Source organism: Leuresthes tenuis, unplaced genomic scaffold (assembly GCF_036924035.1).
Source record: "Leuresthes tenuis unplaced genomic scaffold, fLeuTen1.0.hap1 SCAF_10, whole genome shotgun sequence".
NCBI classification, from domain to species: domain Eukaryota; kingdom Metazoa; phylum Chordata; class Actinopteri; order Atheriniformes; family Atherinopsidae; genus Leuresthes; species Leuresthes tenuis.
Window position 1 is genome coordinate 18,347,306 of NW_027325364.1, and position 22,876 is coordinate 18,370,181.

General features: G+C 38.4%; 1 protein-coding gene across 1 annotated transcript in view; it reads right to left on the bottom strand.

Moving 5' to 3' along the window:
* Positions 1-10,200: 10,200 nt before the first annotated feature.
* sntb1 (syntrophin, basic 1) overlaps positions 10,201-22,876 on the bottom strand; it is a 33,265-nt gene continuing 20,589 nt past the window's right edge. The window contains exons 3-8 of the mRNA XM_072394620.1: positions 22,552-22,669; positions 22,310-22,399; positions 20,065-20,201; positions 19,686-19,882; positions 14,745-14,974; positions 10,201-11,775 (exon numbers count right to left, since the gene is read on the bottom strand). Coding sequence (XP_072250721.1) covers positions 11,683-11,775; positions 14,745-14,974; positions 19,686-19,882; positions 20,065-20,201; positions 22,310-22,399; positions 22,552-22,669 — 865 coding nt within the window. The 3' untranslated portion in view covers positions 10,201-11,682. The remainder of the gene's footprint in view (positions 11,776-14,744; positions 14,975-19,685; positions 19,883-20,064; positions 20,202-22,309; positions 22,400-22,551; positions 22,670-22,876) is intronic.

Consider the following 22,876-nt stretch of genomic DNA (forward strand, 5'->3'; position numbering starts at 1 on the left):
TAGAGGGGGTGCATCAGTGTGTGACAATGCTCATTTTGGTGGAGAAAGCAGTAACGCAAAAGCACACATCACCAAATGTGTTATGAAAATGGATGACTATTTAGCTGAGATGAGACTTGATTGCTGTGTCCAGTCTGCACAACAACAATCTGTGCCGATTTCCATTTACAGAGAAATACTGAAGGAGACCGTTACCAGAGAAGATGGCACCAATAACTGAAAGACACTCACACTTTACTTCTGTGCATTGTAGAGGAGATGTTGTTATCTAATTGATTCAGTGTCAACACATAATATTAAATTGTTCAAACGAAGCACAATTGTTCATTGTTCAGATCTATAGCCTGTTGAGTTTAATCAAAGCCAACATCACTGTCAGCTCTGCCACATGTACAAGACATACAGCGGCTTCCCTCAGCACCTATGGTGTAACAAACATTAGAGTAACATTAAAACACGAAAGTAGAGAGATATGTAAAAAGGCATAAAATGGCTGGTGCCAAGATTTACAGATGTGGGAATAAGCAACATTACATTAAATATAAGTTGGATGGTGTCAGGATGTAGATGAAGGAGTAGAGTCAGATGTAGGAGGCAGTGCGGTGAGGTGTGTGTGAGAGAGTATGTTTTCAAAGTTAAACTACCCAGGACTTGTGAAATAAAGGAGCAGGGGGGAGAGTTTAGTGTCCTCACAGTGTAGGAAGTTCAGGAAGAAAGTTCAGAAGTTCATAAACACAAAATAATGTAATTTTCACTAGTCAGAATAAACATGTTGCATTATTTGCACGTCACAGACTGTGTCCCATATGGAAAACATCATTATAGAGGATTGAGCAGATTTTTTTAGAAAGGGGAAACATTACCAATCTGTAATAAGCTTACCTAGGCCACTATTTTTTGACTATTTCATAAAAACTAAATGCAAATACAGCAAAAATACTACAAACATACAAGTGTTTCTGCTAGTTTTACCCAGATAGTTACTGTGATACAGATTTATCCCTATAAAATAAGCAGATTACAGTGCAGCATTTACAAACTATATTTAGTTCAGAGTAGGTAACAGAGCAAATCCAGGAGAATTCCCAGAGGGATTGATATAGTTAGAAAACCGCAAGAGCTTACAAAAGAGATGCCGGATGCTGGAAGGATCACCTGATCTGTTGTTGTCTAGTTATAGTCGTGGTAAAGGTTACAGATTAGCGTTAGGCAATCCTTTTTAATGATTTGTTTGTAGAAGATAGAATTTCAAGAGGCATTCCAACATTAATGTCACAGGAGCATTATTTGTAAAGTTACAGCTGCTTTCACAGAGAGATGGGTTAATGATCCCAATTGTTCAAGCAAATCATAGCACACAGGGTCAAGAGCTCACACGCATGCAGGGGTCAAAGTTCAATTTAGTTGAGCTTATGTTTTCATGTGTTAAATGATCATTTTAAATGTTTTAAAGAAAATACAATGACATTTCAGATGAGCTTACTCTGGAAAACATAATTATTTCCAATATGAAACAGACTACTTGAATACATGCAGTGAGACATGCACTGAAACTGCTAATGAAATTCTCACAATTCTTTTTCATTATCAAAACTGAAGTTATAAAGCAGACTATGGAGTTTGTTCACTGCTATTACTGTTTCATTGCTATGCTTACTTTTTTTTAGAAGACAAACACACTGAGAGTCAGGATCTATAGTAATAGAACCACAGAATGAAATTCTACTTTTATTACTTGTTGCCTGTTTGTTTGCCTGGTTATCGCCTAACAGGAATAAAATAAATGTGCAGTCAAGCGACACTCAAAGTGTAACTTGATCGCTCAGCATTTGGTAGATCAAAGACATAACATCCCTCATGCTTGGTCATCAGTGTCCTGGACAGATATCCACTGCTGAGGAGCCCAAAAGTAGCTCAGTAGGGGGCACCTACTAAATGTGGACCTTGGGGTTGGTGCCACTTTTGCCAGTGCACATTATCTACCTCAACTTCTTCACTCTTGTCTGTGGATCTATCACGTGTGACCCCTTTTCAGATGCACATTGTAATTTCACTATTCTTAATTTAAAAAAGTTGAATACTACAGCTTATAAAGTATTAAAGTATGTGTTCTTTCATATGATTAATAAATCTAGACTCTTGGGTGTTTTGCACAGCATTGTGTCCTCTCTTTATTCCCTCTCTGTGTCAGATCAGATCATCGTTTTATCTTGTATCTCCCTTATACTTGTCAGATTTTGGCTATAATATTGGTCATAAATTATGTAGAGCACTGCATATCCTCTTTGAGTTATTTTTTTTTTCTTTTCACAAACCCCCTCAGGTAGTTCTGGTTCGTTCGTTTCAGTGAGGCCACACAAGCTCAGTTGAAATTGTGCTCTGCCAAGCAGATCAATTGTCCCAGGGTTGTTAAACCTTGACAGGATGTTTTCTGCATCAAAGATGGTAATTTCCTAACAGCACGTGGGATCCGGTGACATGAGCAAGAACACACCCTTATCGCGTGAATTTCTGTCTGGAGGTTTGCGTGTTTGATGGGGTACATTCAAGGCTCACTGTGGAGACTTGGCAGTGGCATCCTGACACATTCCTTTGTCTCACACACATGCACCCCTTCATCACCCTTCATCCCTTTTATAATCAGGCTCTCATCAGATACTTTTTCTTGTGTGTGAGAAAAATAGAGGGCAAATTCGTTCTCTCTCCTTCTGCCTAAGTGAAAGGGCAGGCTGCGAACAGGCAAAAAGAGCACATAGTTTCCTCAATATAGGTTACTTGCGGGCAATAGTTTTTTCAGAGTAACTGTCCTGGAAAAACAGCCATTGTTAAGTGGGATGGGATGTGGTGGCAACATCACCTGACAAATATGCCCCTGTCTGTCCTGTCATGTTGTGTTTCAGAGTGTCCTACGTATGTTTACACACACTCTGTCTATTAACAGATAATAACAGGGACAGAGTGAAAAGATGACCCAGTTTTGTTCTCTTGTGGTGCCTACAAAGTGAGCTTTTGTGTCATGGATTTTATTGCCATTACCTCGGATAGCAATATGGAAACTTGTCATTTTAAAGACAAAACAAATGGAAGTAGAACTTTCTAGTTTCTAGTAACTTCAATTTAACATGAACAAATATGTAATGTTTTTAAAAGTCTGAACATAATGTGAGAGGAGACGATTTATTGTCCATTTTGTTGTCTTTCAATCAGTGAGAATGAAAAGAGAAAAAAAGTAAGTGCTATGCATCACGAAATGTGAAGATTCGCAAAGAGACATAGGGCTCTTTAATGCTGATTTTATGCATGACAGAGGTATACTGCCATTTCAGAAACACTCCAAATATTCACTAGTCGTGATATCTTGGGAGCTCATGTTTTATGAAGAGGAGCCAAGCCTCCTTTAGTGCTCAACATGAACATAAAAGTCATCTGCTCCACTGGCTCTTCATATATACTTAACATTTATCTGGTGCACATAGTTTAACTAAAAAATTGACACAGAACAACTAAAACATGCACCTAAACTAAAACGTGTGAGCAAATTGTATTTTGAGCGCTCTGTATTGTAGTAAATGGCCTTGAAAAATATGTTCACAGTGGTCAGTCTTGTGCTGGGATATTCCTTTTCTGTTGAATTTTTGAGGACACAATATTGGCAGATCCATTTAAACACTGAAATTAAACTCTCAAATCATGTTGTCAGTAAGTCATTATTTCACACACCTCCATATAATTCTGAGATGCTGTCAGCTCTGAGATTAATGAAGCTTTTGAGGCTTCTGTGAAGCTGTTCCCTCTCTGTTTATCCAGTGCATGTCAAGATAACAGATATCTGGACCAAGGATTCCCACACCATACGCCATTTGTTGCTTGAATGAAGAGAAATAGTCAGTTTATCTGCATTTTTTTTAACATTGTATGTGTGTGCCTTTTTTGCTCTCCACGCAGACTGTTTACTCTCATGCGACCAATGTCCACTCGTGTAATTTGTCAGTGCCACTACTACTGAATAAAACCACACAGCTTTCTGCACCCAAAATGCTGTCCCGTGCCTACAGATTATATATACTCAAGTGTAGATATCTGAGATTACACTGTCAATATTTCACAATATGTTAGACTATTCCTTTAAGATGAGAGCTTTTTGGAACATGCATATTAAGATAACAAAAGTGATCTTGTTATTTCAAGATCTCAAGTATTGTTCTATCAAGGCGACAGATTTTAATCACTGTTGCATGAACAGATATGGTCCTGGGTTGTGCACCAGCTTCAGGGTGGTGTGCAGAGTATGAGTGCAGGTTAACAGGCAGATACTGGAATATTTTTGCTTAAATTACAGCAGGTCTTATTATACATAAGCTACTGCTCTGGCAGTTCTGATGTGCAGAGGATGCAGAATCTCATGAGTACAATGACTAATATGTTGGGTAGATTTGAAATTTAATTTGATCATAAATATCACTTAACTTTACGCATTAATATTATTCTTTGTCACTCCATTGATCGAACCCATCTTGGTGATAGAAAAGTCTGCCAAGAATCAAGTTTACTGAGCAGGTTACTTCTGTTTTTAATTCCCAAACTTCCTTCAGAGAATGAATTAGTAATTTACCTATACTAATCGGTATGACAACAGGAATGGTCATCAATCCAGCAACCAGCCATAGTCATGGTGTCAGTCGGTGAGAGTGGGAAAAATATTATTTTATGGTGATAAACCACAATTTTCTACTGTTATCATCAAATAATGGCATTAATTTCTATGCAAGAGATGTAAATTTAACTGTAATTTGCAATATTTTAATATTAAATAAATTAGGACACCTGCTGTAAATCCACTGTAAATTCACAGCAATTCCTTCCAGAATAACAAGTACCTAATATGAACCAGTCATGGAGGATTTTGTAATAGTGTGTAATGTCAGCAGACTACTTGTACTCCTTTCTTGTGAACATTTTCAAGCTTTAGTTGAAAGACGGTGAAGAGATTTATCAAAATGTATTAATCTTTCTCTAAAAGTCGTAATACGTAATTATGACTAAGTAGGGTTTTTTTGCTTTATAATATTTGCTGTGATATTTGTGATGTTCATGTCTATGACGAGTGTAATCTTCACAGATAGCCTCCGTTGCCCCTCCACTGAAATCTAATTTCTTTCAGCTGAGCAAACATGAAAAAACGGTAAAGACAGTTTGTCTGGTTTCTTTCTATCTGAATCCTATTTCCTGAAATAACTGATAAGAGGACGTTGCTTTCATCTGTTCATATTACTGGATCAAAGACATGATTTTGCTATAGCAGTCTTTGCTTTTTCTTTCCAAAACACCACAGATTTCTGCCCAACATTGGTCAGTCCCAGGGTGTTAGTGATCGAGACAAAGCACATCGACTAAATGACTCAGTTAAGAGCTTTAATGAATCAAGCATAAACATTTGCAATGGAATTTAGTTTACAAAGATAACATTCAAAAGAAGGCAATGATTGACCAGCTTCGCAAACTCTGATCCAGCCCAATTGCTGAAAATAATCTGATAATAAAACTTGAGGAAATGGCATGCGAAATTAGAAAATATTCACAAGGTATCTAGAAAATAATTTGAGTTTGAGTTTGACATCAGACACTAGTACTGATTGTAAAGGATTTAGGTAACCTCATAGTTTGGGATCTACAACTAAATCACTATTTACTCATTGGATTATTTATTTGTGTCTAATATCCTGTCTTAATTATATGCAATCCCACCTGTATTTGCTAATTTCCTGTAATCTATAACTTGATGTTTGGAGAGTTATGTGTAAGAGGGAAGATGGTGAAGAAGAGGCTAACTTGACCACAGCAGTATTTATGGTCTCACTTGCAGCTGAGGGCAAAAGAAGAATGGTTGCTAATCAATTAGAAACCACAATTCAGCTCAGTGTCAGAGGTCTTAGCCACTTCTTTTGGAAAATCCCTTGTGTGACAGCAGATAGTCTGGCTACAAAAATGGCAAAATCTTTCTACTAATATGTCTTTAGTTTAATTATTACAAACATAAAAGGGTAAAAACTGCCATTTGCAGTTTTACTCAGGTGAGACACGTTCTTGGCTGGGAAAAGTGACTTCTTTGAGTCTCTGCTGGTTTCTTGGCTGCTAATATGAATCAACCTCAGCAATTTCCCTCAGTTCTCTTTGCTAAGCTAAGCCAAGCTTTCCAGCTGCAGGCTGTGCTTTCACCGAGCCGATGTGAGATTTATATTGACTTTCTCATTTGAATTCCTGCCAGAAAAAACAAAAACATTAGTCTACACAGCTCATAGTTTCAGATCACAGTGAAATGAAAGTTGAGAGAAAATGCGAGGTCTGAGTTTAGGCAACAGGAACAACTCTCAAAGCACTGGGGGGACCAGCTTCAGTTTGACAAAGAAAACAAAGCCCAATCAAAAACATCTTAAGACATATAGGAGTATAAGGTTTCCCATGCTTTCCTTATAGTTTTTTTTCCCTCAGCGTGAACACGTGAACAACAGGTTTCGAGAACTGTGGAACGCAGCACAGGGGCCAGTGATGATTTAACTGTGGTTACTTTTTGCTATTTTCTTCTGTAGCAAAGGTTAAACAACAACCAAGTCAAAGTGTGAGTTACACAACGGGGCAGAATGCAGATGGCTGCATTTCGTTGGGAGGGAGGATCTTTGTGATCATAAATATCACTAAACGTTTTTGTGATATTTTTTGAGAGCCCTTGAATTTTCTTTTGCATCACCTGTTCGTGCTTGTCCCTCTTCTGTTGGAATGTAATTTTGCACTTTATCTTCATCTGGTCACACATTTGTGTTTGTGCTCCTTCAGTATGCCCAGAATACTGTGTGACCTGACATTCTTTCCCCATTCTTTCTTGACTTGTAGACTTCTGCAAGCCTGTGTCTTGTTTTAGGTGGACACCTTAGACAGCTCATTGTGACATCTTTTGTAAACTGCTCCAGGTTTTAACATCAAGAGAAATACTGAGTGAGTCCTCACTTGAAAGATTTTGGCATAGCTGAAAATGAGCTGTCTGTTCAATTTGTGTGTGGAATGTATCAGAATCTAAGCCACAGAAACTGTAGATACTCACAAAGTCTTTTTGAAAAGACAACCTGTAAATAGAACAATGTGGTATAAGGAACCATTGACAAAATGAAGCACATTCTATTGTTTCTGGATCAAGCTATGCCCTTTATATCGCCGTGGATGATAACATTTCAGCATTACAGTTGATTTGCAAATCAGCCCAAGCCTTAGCTTAAGTTATAGTTAAGTATCAGTTAACATAACTTTTTTCTTCTCTTTGAAAATCGCGCCTTAAGCAAAACATGTCTTATTTTTTTTTCTATGTGCAGTAAACCCCTGTCTACCTCTTGAACTAAACAAGCAACTTACAACTGAAAAAATATAATTTCCTTCCCAACAAGTGATTCTTAAATGTTTTATGGAACTTGTTTTGATTTTTCATCTTCTTCAGTTTTAGCCCATCTCACCCACTATCTTCTCTCATTCCCCCATTACTGCAGCAGTTTAGATTCAAACTTATAATACAGTCTTGCTGGTGACAAACTCACATGCAAGACACACACACCCACACACAAGTAGTCCAGAACCTGTGAGGACCTGCTGCACCCGTGGAATGCAACAAGAGAACAAGCCAAGAGAAAAGCTATTCATTCAGACCCCCTTCACCCCACACACAGATACACAAACAGCTTCAGTGGAATGTATTTGCATATGAGAGGTATCCACTGCATGCACATGAACACAACTTCAGGCAACTTGCACATTCTCTCACACACACACAATTTATGACTGATTGCTTATTGATCTGGCTCTTCTCCAGGCCATTAAAATGAAAAGCTGACATTCTTGGTCAATATGACCCCGTCTCTCATTCTGCCTCAAAGAGATAGTGGGCCATTACTGAGCGTTTATGTTCACAGGATTTTGTAAAAGTCCATTTGTGCGTGTCCTCAGGACTTTTAAATTGTGTGTCTCAGTGGGAAAGCTGACCTGAAATGAGTTGTGTGAAATGTGAGTCTCTTTTTCATGATGCAACAGTTGCGATACGCAGACGTCTCGTGTCCCACTGAGTGTCTGACATGATTCAATAACAGCCTGAACAGAAGGAAAACAGGGATAAATACGAGGAGGTGGGAAAATCTGCTGGAAAGGAATGTTGGGCAGTAAACAATGTCAAGAGTTACTACTGTGTTTGAGGACTAAACTCCATCTCATTTTCATGAATGCATCCATCCGTCTGTTTGTGTGAGTGTTTAGGAGAGGGAAAGGATTCCAGCTCTTTATCTTGGAGGCAAGAAAACAATGTCAAGAGTTACGGTCGTGTTAAGTACTGCCTACAATTCAGCTGCTCCATGAATTCTTTATGCTGAACTGCCCAATAAAACACCCCTGAAATCAAGCTGAACGGTCACTAACGGCCCATAATTTAGCACATCTCTTCATTCCAGCTGTTCCCAATGTAAAACACTGCATGTTTTTTGTGTCACTGCATATAATGTGAATGTGTTCGCAAACCTATTAAGGTCATTTCAGTTCTGAAAATAGATTAAAATAATGTCACATTAGAAATGACATAAGACTGAATAGCATCTGCTCTCAATGAAAAATGAATACAGCAGAAGTGAAGACAATAAGAAAAACATAACGTCACTGTTGTTAATTACATGATTTATGTGCACGGTTTGAATTAAAAACTATGCTTTATCATTCTGAGCGACAGTACAGTAGCTGCCCAAGGCATCAGAGTATTCTACATTTCAAAGCAGCCTTTACTCAGATAGCTTCTCTCCTCTTGACATTTTCCGTAAATTCTGGATTCTTGAGTGTTACATTGTCTCCTCCGTTGTTAAAAATCAACAATACATACAATTCTTCTACAGTGTAGTAGGAATAGAATGCATAAATCATTGTTCACAGTGTATGTGCAACTGGCCTTTGAAAAAAAAAGACAATGGTCAGAGAGTCTATGATTCACAGAAGAATGCATGTAGCCACCATAGAAGTCACTCTGCTTAATTATCATCCATGATCTCCGATTAGTTTCTTTTAAAATTCTATCATCTATTTTCTTCAGTCATCAAAAGGCACAAGGAAAGACCTGGCGGTCAGTCATGCCAGAGACAGCGCAGTCTACAGATTTGATCCGTAGCTGCAGGGCTAACACAGGACTGACAACTGTGATGGCTACAACTATTTGCTATAACTTTTTTTTTAAAAAGATGCAATATTAGTGGTATTGTTTGATTGAGCCTCAGTTTCTGGATCAATGCTGGGAAATAATACAACTACTTATGGCGGTTATTGTCTTGACGGGGCATAGCATAACAGCAGTTTGTCAGGTAACTGGACACACATTAATTAGAAAGATTTGAGGTAAGAAACGGTCCTACAAGGAAGCAGTGAATAGCATCATTGCGCCTGATCACACAGAATATCCTAAGATGAATATTTCAGTGTTTTGGGAAATATACTGGGGCTGTTTTTTAAAGTACTTAAGACTTAAAGTGAGAAGATGGAGTCTGTTGTTTAGAGATAAGGGAAACAGCTTGCCTGGATCTGTCAAGTAGTTTCAAAATTCACCTAGTTGCACCTCTCAAGTTGAGCAAATATCACATTATGTCTCATTTATTGAATATATTAGGTCATGATTTTACAGGGCCTGCAAGTTAAATTGAAGTGACCAGATATTTGAAATGAAAACGGGAAATATTTCTAGTTTGGAGGTCAATGTATCAATAAAATATGCAATGTTCTTATCTATGAAATAAATAAGTACAACAGTATAGTGTATACACTATACATTATCATAATCTCTATATGAAATGGAGTAAATTATTAATGATATAGTGTTTTTATTATAACTATTGTTATCATAATTCTATTCATCATCAGAAACATGGCTATATGAGAGTCAAAGTTTGAATTATTCAAATTAAATTAAACCCCAAACCTTTTGCACATAGTCTACGAGGTTTCACCCAAATTAGACTTTCATCCCAGACCAAATAACTGTGCTGAAGAGAAAACGGGACAATCATTTACCACTGTGACTCTGGTCAAGACTTACAAGGACTTGTTTGTTCAAAGTGTAACAGCCAATTATGACTGAAATAGTGCTTTGTCTTTTACAGTATAATTTAAAGTGAAGCAGAAAAACATATGCTGGACATTAATATCTTGTGGGTTCTCGGTCAGTGGGCCATTATTAAACCTTAAATGTTTTATTCCACTAATTACAATGTTGATTGGGTTTAATGAATGTATTTTTGGCCGAGAATAAAATGTTAGTTGTAACTGGAAGCTAGCTAAAATCAATAAGTGAAGGATAAGTACCCTTCTACACTGAAATTAAAGTGCTCAAGTTCCTGTCTGTGCTTTACTATTATATAAATATATTTAAATATTTCTCTTGCATTCTACTGTAAGCTGAATTTCAATGCGGAATGTGTTTAAGGCTGGGTTATGTTAACAATAATTTGGTAATCTAATTTACAGAATACAACACATGCTATCCAGATTAAGTTTTTGTAGTGTCCCTGTCTTGTGAAAGCCACATACTTCTTAAAAATAGACAAACAACACAGAAACGAGCAAGCTCTTTCCCCAGGCTGCCAGTCATTCAGCAGGGCTATGCTACAGGCATATGAAAACAGTTCCGTCTACTCCACGAACATACTTGGGGCAAACTGATCCCAAACTATGGGAGGGTATACATGTCATATACTGAAGCGTTATGTAATGCTGATTGAGAAAGTGACAAAAGAATATTTGACTAAAATATGAAACTGTTGATTTAGATTTGTATTATTTTAAGTATGCTGAATGGCTTATTTAAGCCACATGTTGGGATACTACAACTGTATGCATCCTTAGGTCCTTGTCATAATATTCCATGTGCATGAAATTGTCAGATCGTTTTCAGGTCTAATATTGAAATAACCTAACCACACTATGGTCATCATACGCAAGCTGTTAAAAGAATACTGTGACATTTCGAATTTGAACAAGCTGTCACATTGTGGGAAAATGTGCCCCCTGGCTTGGATGATGAATGCTGACACTGCTAACGAGACATCTCAGGAGACTCTAATAAAGACAAATGCGTAAAGTTTTTCCACAGTGTGTCAAGTGCTAGAGGAGGAAAAATGATGAGTGAAATTCAGAATGTCCTTTTGGAGCTAATGGCAAATAAATTATATAAATGGTAAGTGGAAGGCAGGTTGCCATTACATCTTGATTGAATTAAAAGTGAATTCATCTCAATCCTGCCACACATGGCCAGTCCTTTCCATCCTGGACGTGACGATAATGCCCAATCCTCTTCTGTCAGTCTGTGTCATTCTACTGCATCTAGTCCATTCCATGTTTTCCACTGTGATTCTCCAGTCAACATTCGAGACCTTGCAGGACTAATAGAGGTCTTCTAACTGCCCAAAAATCTGTCGAGAGCATGACCAAAGCAATCTCAGTTGATTTCTTCAACATAGAGACCCCAAAAAGCTCAATTTCCAGACAGAGGCTACATTCATTTAGCCTGGGTTTCCAGCTCCAGGAGTTTGAGGTGGTGTACTGCATGCTGGCTGCAGACAGATGAAGAAAAAAAGGTGGGTTTGTTTTCAAAGGTGGTGAAATGTCCCTTTAGTCTGATGATCAGGCCACAAGACCCAGGCGGGATATCTTAGCAGAGAGGAAGGAGTGGAGGATGAAGACAATCGGCTTCGGACAGGAGTGGAGGTCCAGTTGCTGGAGGAAGAAGTGAAAACACCAAAATTAAAAATTTGAGCAAAACATGTCGAGAAGAGGATATGATGTAAAGAACAGAAAAAACTGACGAGATGTTAGGAAGCGGAAGACACTGTGAAGCACACAGCCCTGGACCTTTGATACATTCAAAGCTCAAGTGCCAGAGGCAGTAGCGCAGTCCCACAGCACAATAGTAACACCACCATGTTATAGTGTAGCTTAGGTCCTCCCTTATTCCTCGTCTTTATTTCGTCCCCTATGAAGAAACTGACACACTGCATTCCCAGTGAGCTCCATTGTGTTTTCCTTTGTTCACAGATTATGCTTTTCTTGGCCCCCCACGGAGCTCTACTTTGTTTAGGGTACAGTAGACGGTGCAGGTTGGAAACAAAACTACAGTTTGCTCCAGCTCAGCGTTAAGCTCTTCAGATGTCTCATCTTGTCCCAAACACATCTTAATAGTTTCACGGTTGTGAAACTTCTTAATAATGTTACAATCTATTTAAACAAGGATTTCAATATCTTTACGGATTGCCTTGTACTCTCCAGGATGTGATGTGAACAGGGATCATTAAGCTAATTGCTTTTTATTGCTTTGTTTGATGTGTGTCTGAGAGACGTTTTTATTTAACTATATAAAAGGATCTCATGTTGCTGTTCAATAACTGAACATTTTATCAAAAATAGTGTGATTATAACAACTGATTTGCTTTCATTTTTTCTAAAGATTTTCTATACTCTGCACTGTACAATCCAGGTATACCACATCTAACTAGGACTGTATAAAACTATAAAAAAAATATACTCAAAGCTAACTCCTCTGTAAATAGTTTGCCATGTGGATAGGATTAGGTGGAGTTAGGTGGAGCTGAGCACTGTATACACACAAACACCACACTATGAACTCAGCTCTGTTCATTGACTGAGTCATTTCATTGGTACGATGACTCATATCCTGCTTCAAAAGCCTAAAGCCAATAGAGATATTCAACTCATAAATCCACAGTGAAAACCCTGTTTTATTTGTTCATAGTTAAGACAAAAACGGACATTTACAAAGGCTACCTCATATCCAGCAAACGCTGTACCTGTGAAACAGAAGTCGTAAATCTCCCCGAGCTATAATACATTTCCTGTATGGATACCTCAGCATGGACTATGACTAAATTAGACAACTATAGTTCCTGACAAGGTGACAGCATAGTCAACACTTTGAAAAAAAAAAAAAAAAGCTCAGCTGACTTGAAACGTTGAGCTAATGAGCCACCAGCGGCATTCACAAGTACCATGGGATTGCTTATAAAGTCCTGTAGCTATGCTAGGATTCAGATATACTACAGACACCAAAATGTGTTCTGTTCAAGGAGCCAAGAGAGGGTTTTAAATCAAAGCTCAGAAGTCTTCTCTTATTTGCATTCAGTATGGGCAGCGCAATCAAACATGACTGTTTCTGTCTGGAGTTTTACACAAAGATGTAGGAGGACTGTCAGAACAGTTTGAGGCATTCATATAAAACACCTTGGTTTCCAATGCTTAAATCCAATAAGCTTAGAGTCCATATGTTAGTTTTCAAAATCCCTTTTTTTCCAGCCTACAGTAGCAATGCTATATCTTATGAATGATAAAACAGTAATGTTGGTTTTTGGTCTGGCTAAAATTGTTTAATTGAGGGAAACAGAAGGTAATAAATTATCTGCTGGAGTGAGTTCATTTCAACTTCAGCAGGGTAAAAAACAAAATAAACAATGAAAAAAAATATCATAGAACAACAGGCTAAAAACTAAGTCCTGATTATTTTGGATCTGCTCCCCTGAACACAAGCGAAGTGACATTTTACAGTGATATTAACTGAGCTGTTGAATGGTGTAAACAGATTAAGAGAGTTACAGTGAGTGACAGGCTATATTTCAAAGACACCTCCACGCTCAAACTTGCAAGATCGAAGTATTTATTTCACTTCAGGGGTTAGTTTTGTAATTTAACTTGGGTTGTACCACTTTACTTCTTTGTGTTTCATACACTTGTATTGCTGTTTGTGTCTATATTTCCCAGAATGATTTATGAGGTCTCTGGGGAGACGGTCCAAGCTGTACATGACGTCAAAAGTAAGCATGATAATGCTTTGTCGTCCCCCCCCCCCCCCCATCAGTATGAACTAAAGGGCATAATACCCAAATAACAAACCAAGAGAGTTCTAAAGCCGAAATAATAAGATTTTAAAAAGTTTCTCATTTATTATGTTTCGTTGTTTAATGGTTACTGAGGGTTTTTGTTTTTCCAAAGAAATCTTATTGCTAACGTGTAGACATTAACCTAACATTAACCCATTGATCTGGTCACTGCAGCTGATCTCAAAAAGAACAAACTGTGGCCCTGACCACTGTGCTGTTTATTGATAAACCCGTGTGCTATCAGTGCAGTTGGAGGAGCAGATGGATTTATGATTGCAGCTTGCTCTCGCATTTTCATGTTGGAGCTTAAATATTTTATAAACTACACAATGAAAACTCAATTCTATACAACACCGCAGCCCATAAATCCTTTAGAGTAGTGTTCTTCTTCTTCATGGACAAAGTGACACGTAACAATGTGATTCATTGATTGCGGATCACTGATGATTCTGTCACACTTCTATAATCATCTGCACTGAACATGCCGTGATTGGCTGCTCAAGTTAAATCACTTGGAAGCATCCTTGCGGTCCTTGCTGTACTCACTTATTCTTTAGAAATACAACAAATCTTTGTGCTGTAACTAAACACTTTTGTTTAGTTTTTTCACATATTGAAATCAGCCAAAGTTTGACCTAAAGAAATGAATGCTGAACAGGACATTCACTTACAATAGTTCTGAAATGCACTGCTTTCTCGGCCCGTTTGCTTTTAGTGGATCATTAGGACTACTGGGCTCTTGTCAGATGATCCCTTGTAACAGTTTTATATGTCAAAACATAATTTTTGAACACTTACAATCTCCCCCTCCTTCCCTCCAAAGTCCAAGAGGAGCATGCGTACTCCGTCGTCTGAGGACATCTTTAGTTTTTCAAAGGGGTAGGAGAGGAGCACTTGGGGCTTGATAGAAGTGTTTACTACTCTCTCCTCTCCATCTTCCCCATCTCCTATTTTCTGCTCAGCAAGCACAGAGAAACCCTGCTCGTAGTGGATCACCAGCCGGCACTCCTGACTCCTGTATAGGCAACCTGGAAGATACAAAATATTTGTTTTTTGTTTAGCTGCTAGTGAACAAATCTTCTCGTATTAATGCATATTAATCTCATTCAGCATGAAGTGGCATTGAAGTGGCATATATGGGACTTACTGTCCAATGTCTGTTGTATGTACTTGTATAATACATTACCATTTGCAGTGACACACTCTGCTCTTCAACTGGAGATCTCTCTGAAGGCAGAGAGTTGTTTCTCTGATTTAGAACAATTCTCATCACTTTTTTTCTAGCTCTTTCTCCTCTTTTCCCAGCAGGAGTCTGCCTGAAAGCTGAGCGTGGCCTACCATCATATATCAAATCTCCCAATTTAAGCTCAACCACTATCAGCTCTGTCTGATCCCCACACAGTGTGATCTTGGTACATGTGGTCTTCTTTGTGTTCTTACTTTGAGTGAAATGCTCTCCTCACCCTCCAAGCAGACATGAAGGGCTGCACGCTGAAAACTTTATTTTCAGCATAAGCTCCTCTCTCAATGACATCTGATTTACAGAGCGGTGACTTTGACATAGAGACAAAAATCGAGTTGTTCTCTCCCCATTGTTTGTTTAAAGCCTGATTAAGATATTGTCTGTGTGAGCAGCATGGACAGAGAGGAGTGTGTACACTCTGAAATGTTTCCCCACTAGTCGCAAAAGATATAATATTTTCAATTTTGCTGCCATATGAAAGAGAAATTGAAATACTTATCAAAGAAGGCGTCTTCTCTCAAAGGTCTACAGAATATTGATGCCTGTGTTCATTTAAACGTATGTGTACGATCACAGCACATTACATGCTTCAGTCTGTTCTGTCTAACTAACGGGGGAATCTTCTGTCTGCTTCCACAACGTCAGCTAAACCTTGCCAACTTACCTATACACCCAAATCAGCTTTTAATCTAAAGGCGACTTAAATTAATGTCGGAGACTGCGTAAACGATAACCACACAAACACACACATCTTACATAGATTTGTAAATTTAATTTACACTGCATTGGGTAGTAGATGATTTGCATGTCGCACAAAAGTAAGATATCATAGAAAGGCACGTTAAACAGATTTCCTGCATATGTTTAAAAATAACATTGATCTAAAATGACTTTCTCGCCCACTTCATGTCTCAGCAGGGAGACAAAATAATAAGTATATTCACTCTGAAATGACGTTTTCACAATTACAGTAGCTGCTATTAAGCTGATTGCCAGTTAGCAGCAGTTGTCGGCCATAAAACAGTATACTAATTAGCACCTGAATGTAGGATTCCAGAAGCCACCGGGGACAACAATCACATAGTCAGAGCCTGAACTGTAGCTGCAGCGCTACTAATGGTCAGTCTCCTGGCAAGGCCAGCTTCTATTAGTTGATTAGTTTGTTTTTGCTGAGTGCTATCTGAAACTTTACAACAAAAATTTGGTAATGAATTATTGTTCTTAATGCTCACAATTCTTTGCATCATGACAAAATTCTAAATTTTACATCCTTGAAATCTTACTCAGAGATTGTTTTCATATCTTTAACTATCAAAAAAATCAAATCACAACACACCACTTATAAAACAACTAATTGTTATGTCAATGTGACTAGTTGCATCATGCTACATTTATGGAAGTGTACAGCATTATAAAAGCTCCCTCTGTCATGTTTCCACCAACTTGCTGCATGTGATATATTTATGCTATTGCTGATTTAGCTAGTATTATGTTAATGCATCTATTTTTAAAAAGAGGGGATTAGTTCAACAAGCAAAATCTTGCTGATGCGTTGGGTCTGAGAGTGGCCAAAAACAGCCAAATCTTACTGTACAGCTGGATTCAGAAAAGAATAATATACCTGAAACTGTACTCTCCTACCCGAGAATGTTAGTCTATAGGGAAAGCAGGGTTTCCCACCAGGATACACCTACACATAAAGGAGCTTTTCAGGCTGCAACAAAGGCCCTTCTTTCTGCCGGATGGTGAGCGGAAAAGAAAGTGATAACAGAGCAAATGAATGATTCAGGGAAGGACGGGGATAGTGAGAGAGGACGAGACACTACCTCTGTTAGCACAACAGCAAGTGTAAATACCAAAAGGTTATTATAGGGCAAAAGTTTTTCCACTACCATTTGTCTTAAACTTGTAAGTCATTAGGAAGGGAAAAAAAGTACTCCATATTTTGAAGCAGCACCCAACTTCAAGTGTCACAGCAGGCTAATAGATCAATTTCCCACAACCGCTGTGGTAATTTGCTTTTGAAAGTACTCCAAGTCATTAAGCTGTTTATCTATTGCCTAAGATGACCCAATTGACCTCAAATGCAATTAAACAAGTTTCACAGCTGTCAATTAGACAACGTTAGTGAGAAGTTCAAGAAGAAGATGTTAAATTTATGACTTTAAACAGCCACATTTGAAAGCGAAAATAAACTAATGGTTTGAATCTGTGCTTCAAAGTTTATTTCTGACCTTTTGAAACAGCAGTTCAGAAAACAGTCTCGCAACAAGATTGGTTTAGCTGGGGGGTTCTCAGTGTGTTGGTTAATTAACTTAAAGACCATCACGACACACACATCCTGATAAAAAAACAAAAAAACAATGAAGTTGAGGTTTTGCTTTGCTTTTCTGCAGATCAAACAATCAGACATATCATGTTTTGTTTGTTTTTTTTCAGCTTGAGAAGGCGATGGTTCAATGGTTTATACCTTTGGATGCAGACAGACAGGCTTTTCTTCCTTTTTCCACCTTTAATGCTGAACTAAACAAACCATTGCTTATATTTAGCAAAAGTTGTATCAGAGTATTCAAGAATATTGTCAGCTTTCTTTTAAGAGGACAAAGCTGTGTGACTTCAGTTTTTTTTTTTATATGAAGATCAGCAGTACATACGATCAGTTTTTCAACCAGTATAAGGCATGCAAGTGCCTTATGCTGCTTACTGATGCACATATTGGTATGACCTCAGAAAAAAAGTCACCTAAGACATTATATCAGAAATGACAGCAGGCCAAGTGCCGGTGAAATTTGATTTTCAGAGCTGAACAAATTACTTTCCCCTTTTAAAATCCCCAAAGAATGGCCTGTGGCTGGTGAGTGACCTAAAGTTAATCTATCTTTATAGAAAATCTTCATCATAAGCTCTGACAGTGAATAAAACATCACAATTTAGGATGTTACACTGATCAGAAGCTGACAAGGTCAGTGTAATGACTCTTCAAGTGGCAACTGCTGAAATATGAGTGAATGCACTTTGTATGCAGTACCACACTACTTCTCAAGGAAGTGTAAATTACTTTCCTATTTCCATACTAGGAAAGTGAGGAAATGGAGCTTACATCAGTGTTTGAGAAAAGTTATGGGATTCAAGTTAGACAGAAATAAAAACTGTGGGCCACAAACATTAGAATATATGCATTATTAAAGAATTGCTTTAGCCTCTAGACTGACCTGTATTCTACATCAGAATCACAGTATAAAACTGAAGCTGCTATAAGAAACATTTCTAGCAATGGCACTAAATGGCAGTGATGCTCTGGTCAATCTCACCTTTAGTCCAGTCTAACAATATGAAAAACTGTTAAATGGACAGGCATAGAATTGTATATATTCACAGTTCCAAAAGAATGACTCTTGTTCATTTTGGCGAAACCAAAACACCTTGTATCACCAGGAGGTCTAAACATGAACAGTGAGTGAAACGTCTTAACAGCTGCTGAATGAATTGCTAATTTGATGCTCTACAGCAGAAGAAAACACATTCACATGTGTGCTTATACTTCAATTGAGCAGGTTGTTTAACTTTGTCTGTTGATAGCATTGCAACAGTTATAAGTTACAGCGTGTTGTGCAACAGTCAGACAGCGTTTCATCATGGGATTAAAACAGATGTTCCTAAAACATTAACATTTCAGTGTTAACTTGCATGCTATTCCAAATCTGTCTTTCGCAACTAATCTCAAAGTTTTTCAATTTAAATCCATCTGTTTCGATGTGAATGAAGCCTTCTCATGCTAATTACTGCTTGAAATCTACACCCTGGGTGCCCCTGGGTGCAGAGACACTTTAGAAAAGTTCTAACAAGGGTGTGGTGATAAATGATGCAGAAACTACACCGACGACAAGGACGCAGCTTTGAGGTTGTGTATTGTGCCTTGCATGCTGTCTAACAGATATAAGAAAAAAATCTGAGGTGAAACTTAATTTAGCACACGGAGAAAGGAGGGGGACCCAGGGGAGAAAAGCAGTTCCCAGGACATTTTATGCTTTGAGAGACAGGGAGGCCAAGCGGGAGGGACGGTGGTGGCTCGTGAAAGAGGGTAGGGGTTATTATACTGGAATTCCCAAATGACCAATACTCAATGCCAAACACTGCGCACACACATATACTAGAATAGCATTCCTTTCTATAAATAGCAAGTGTTTTGTTAACATCGTCCATATGGCTGTCAAATTATATACAAGACCTTTTCTGTCTCAGTGGTTTTGGTAGTCTGTGCTTGCATGTGTACTGTACAAACTGCTTTATATAAGGGTTTTAGACCTGCTTGACCTAAGGCAGAGCTTTTCACTGCAGCATCATCCGGCACTATAACATGTGCAGCACACTGTTCTTTTCATAGATACATGCTCGTCCTGTCTCTGTATGGTCTGAATGTGTAGGATTCTATGAATGTATCACATACCATTACTAAAGAAGTATCAAATTTGAATGTTTTATGCAACTGGACTCACTCGTTGTGACTTCTTTGATCATCTCAGCTGATGCGTGACATCCATTTACTATGTGTCTACTCCACAGGGACAGATCCTTGGTGGTCTCAGCCCTGAAAAGGTGAGTCTCGATTCCGAGTCGCGTGCCAGTCCGAGTGGCAAAGAAAAGCTCTGTGCCGGAGCTAGGTGACCCCCGGTCAGGGCCAGAGTGGACCAGTCTACAGAAATGTAAAGACATGTAGATAGAGAACAAGATGTTTGTTATCATTACACAGAATTTAACTAGTAAATCTGTTTTTAAATATATTGAATTAAGAATCATTGTAAGATGAAAATTCCAGTCTCCATACGCAGTAAGTATACTGCAATTCTTTGTGAAGTCTTTATATCGGGAGCCTACCGTGTTGCTAAGAGGGGAAAAGTGTGTGCAGGGCTATGCCAGGCCTCCTTGCCTCGTGGCAAACTGTTGAACAGCAACAGATCCTTCTCCGTCACCACCACCAGCACCGGCTTCCAACACTGCTTCTCACTCTCTGTCTGCAGTACAAACAGAAAAACAATGAGAAAAGAACAGCTGCAACCATCAACCCATTTGCTGGGTAATGGGGGTAATTTTGCAATTCAAATGAAAATAAAGATACAATTTAAAAAAAAAAAGAGTGGCGGCTGTTCAGGTCAGTTACTTTTTAAATGGACTTTTTCTGAGTTGGGAAAAGCAAAAATTGCTCGAGTTGCACCATTTTTTTTCTGGTGTCGTTCTAGTGTAGAATTGTTTCTTCCACTCAGTTTGATACTTTCTCATTAAAATGGCTATACTAATCGGTAGGCTTATCAGCTCAATAAAGGAAATCCTACAGCTGTGCGGTGGTGGGGTTTCGTACAGTTGCCAGCAAAATAACTCAACCCTCTTCGGATTCCCCATGCAGATGGGGTTGAATCATCTTGCTGGCAATTGCATTTGTATAGTATATGTTTATTTCAGACAGTGTAATATTCAATATATTTGAATTAATTTTCTTTTCTTTTTGTTAATAGTGCCAAATAATAATAACAAATGTAATTTTATAACAACAAAATTTAATGTGAATGAAACAAACAATGAAACACACCTCAAAATCGACTGCATGAAATTTATACCTGTATCAGTGGTTGCAGAGCACAAACGCATCACTGACCAGCACAAAAACATTACTAATAGGTGTATAGATGATTAACTTAAAGTGAACAAGCGACTGCTAAAATTTTAAAAGGATTTCAGCAAATCAGCTAAGCAATTACTCCCACCAGGTGACTCAATTTGAATTTAATTTATTTAATGCTGCATAATGTGAAGTGCCTCTTTATCTTTACGGAAATCAGAGAAAAGCCTGGTGTATATGTGTGCTTCATGTGTAAAAGAGCCTGTGTCGGGTCCACTGCAGAAATTGCGCAGATTTACTATTGTGCACCCAGCAGGGAATGAGTTAAAAATAAATGTAGCTGGTTTACAGATACAGGTACACTTTTTATGTATTTGCTTTGCCGTTCCCCCCTCACCAACTCATCTCTACAAACCTCTCTCTCTCTCACACACTCACACTTAATGTGTATTCTATGTGACAATGCTCCAAAACTATTCTCATTACGAGAGCTTATCTGCAGCTGAGCCATGGAATCCTAAGCTCCTCTTTGAAGTTCTGCTTCAACCAATCATACCGAGGGATTCAGAGGGCCAAGGGTCATCTTTTTAACATAATAAGAATATGTTGCTAAGTAACAGTTTTATACCGCATTCGCAGGATCAAATATTGTCAAATTCATGAGGACTACATAAGACAGATATGGATGTGTATGTGGGGGTTTGCACAGGTGTTTCAGTGTATTTGAAAGAGAAGGTGAAGCTTTAGCTCAGTGTGTGCTTACTTATGTGAATTTCACAGATATGGCCATGTGTGTATACACCAAACAAAGATAACACCCCAAATATGCATGACACCACAGGTACACACACACATACACACACACACACACACACACAAACAAGGATTTGTTTGTTTATTTTTCAAATATTCAAACATATTCTGACCCCATCTCCTAGACCCCCTCTCTGACACACAAACACAGACTTAGCCTACGCATATCTGGCATGCAAACAGCCAGGAAAACAGAAAATCTTACAGTTTTCATGATAAGTAAAAGAGTAAGAAAGTACATATTAATGAACCAATTCATTTCATAACTGAATTTTCAACTTTTCTATGGCAGGTGGCTTTGACGCTGCCTTAATTTGCTGCTGTTTCGAAATGTTTGGGCAGCACGCTGCTAGCTCAGCCTAACCTTTACAAAACAAATGTGTTGTACTACTAGAGGACATGCAAACCAGAACCCATTAAGCTAAAAAAAATTTAAAGTTATAAAATAACAAAAGTTTAAAAAAAACTAACAGACACATATTCAAATCAAATATTATGTTATTCAGGAACAAGCAAAGTCAATATGAAATATAGGTAATGTAAACAAAACCTATGACCAACAGTTGGTCTTGGGGACTCAGTATTTGCTCCCAAAAGAAAGACAGCAGTGTAACTGAATAAATAGAACAGGTTTTTTTCCTCCTTTGTAGGGAGTACACACAAACACGAACACACACAATGACACACTCGTACCTTCCCTGCCAGCCATCCCAGGTGTCGTATCTCTTTGCTGCCAGCAATCCCTGTCTTGCATGTATTCTGGATGACCTCTGCCAGCGCCCGCTGTGGTGGGGTGACAGTTTTAAGGCTAGATGATCACTCAGTATGCATAACATTGAAAGCAGTTCTGAGGAGCAGAATTATGGCCGCTGACACATCTAACAGTACCCTGATGATGAGAGCTTCTTGTATAATCAGTCACATTAAAGACAGACCTGTGCCAGTGTCGATGTGACAGAGTGCATGGCAGAGAACCAGGACAGGGCAGATGGTTGGTCTGGGCATCGAAGCACTACGGTGTGTCTGGCATCAGGAGAGTGTAACTCCAGTTGTCTGGAGAACAAGATAAAAATATTTTTAGAATTCATGGATAGAAAAAAAACACTTTTTCTCCCCAACACCCAGAATGTTTTGCCAGCCTTATCGGGCAACCCCAATTTGGACTAAACTAATGGTTTTAGAAACTAAATGTCACCCAATTATGTTTCAGCTTCAACAGATGCTCCAGTTGTCTGTTCCACTGCATAATGGGCACTTGGT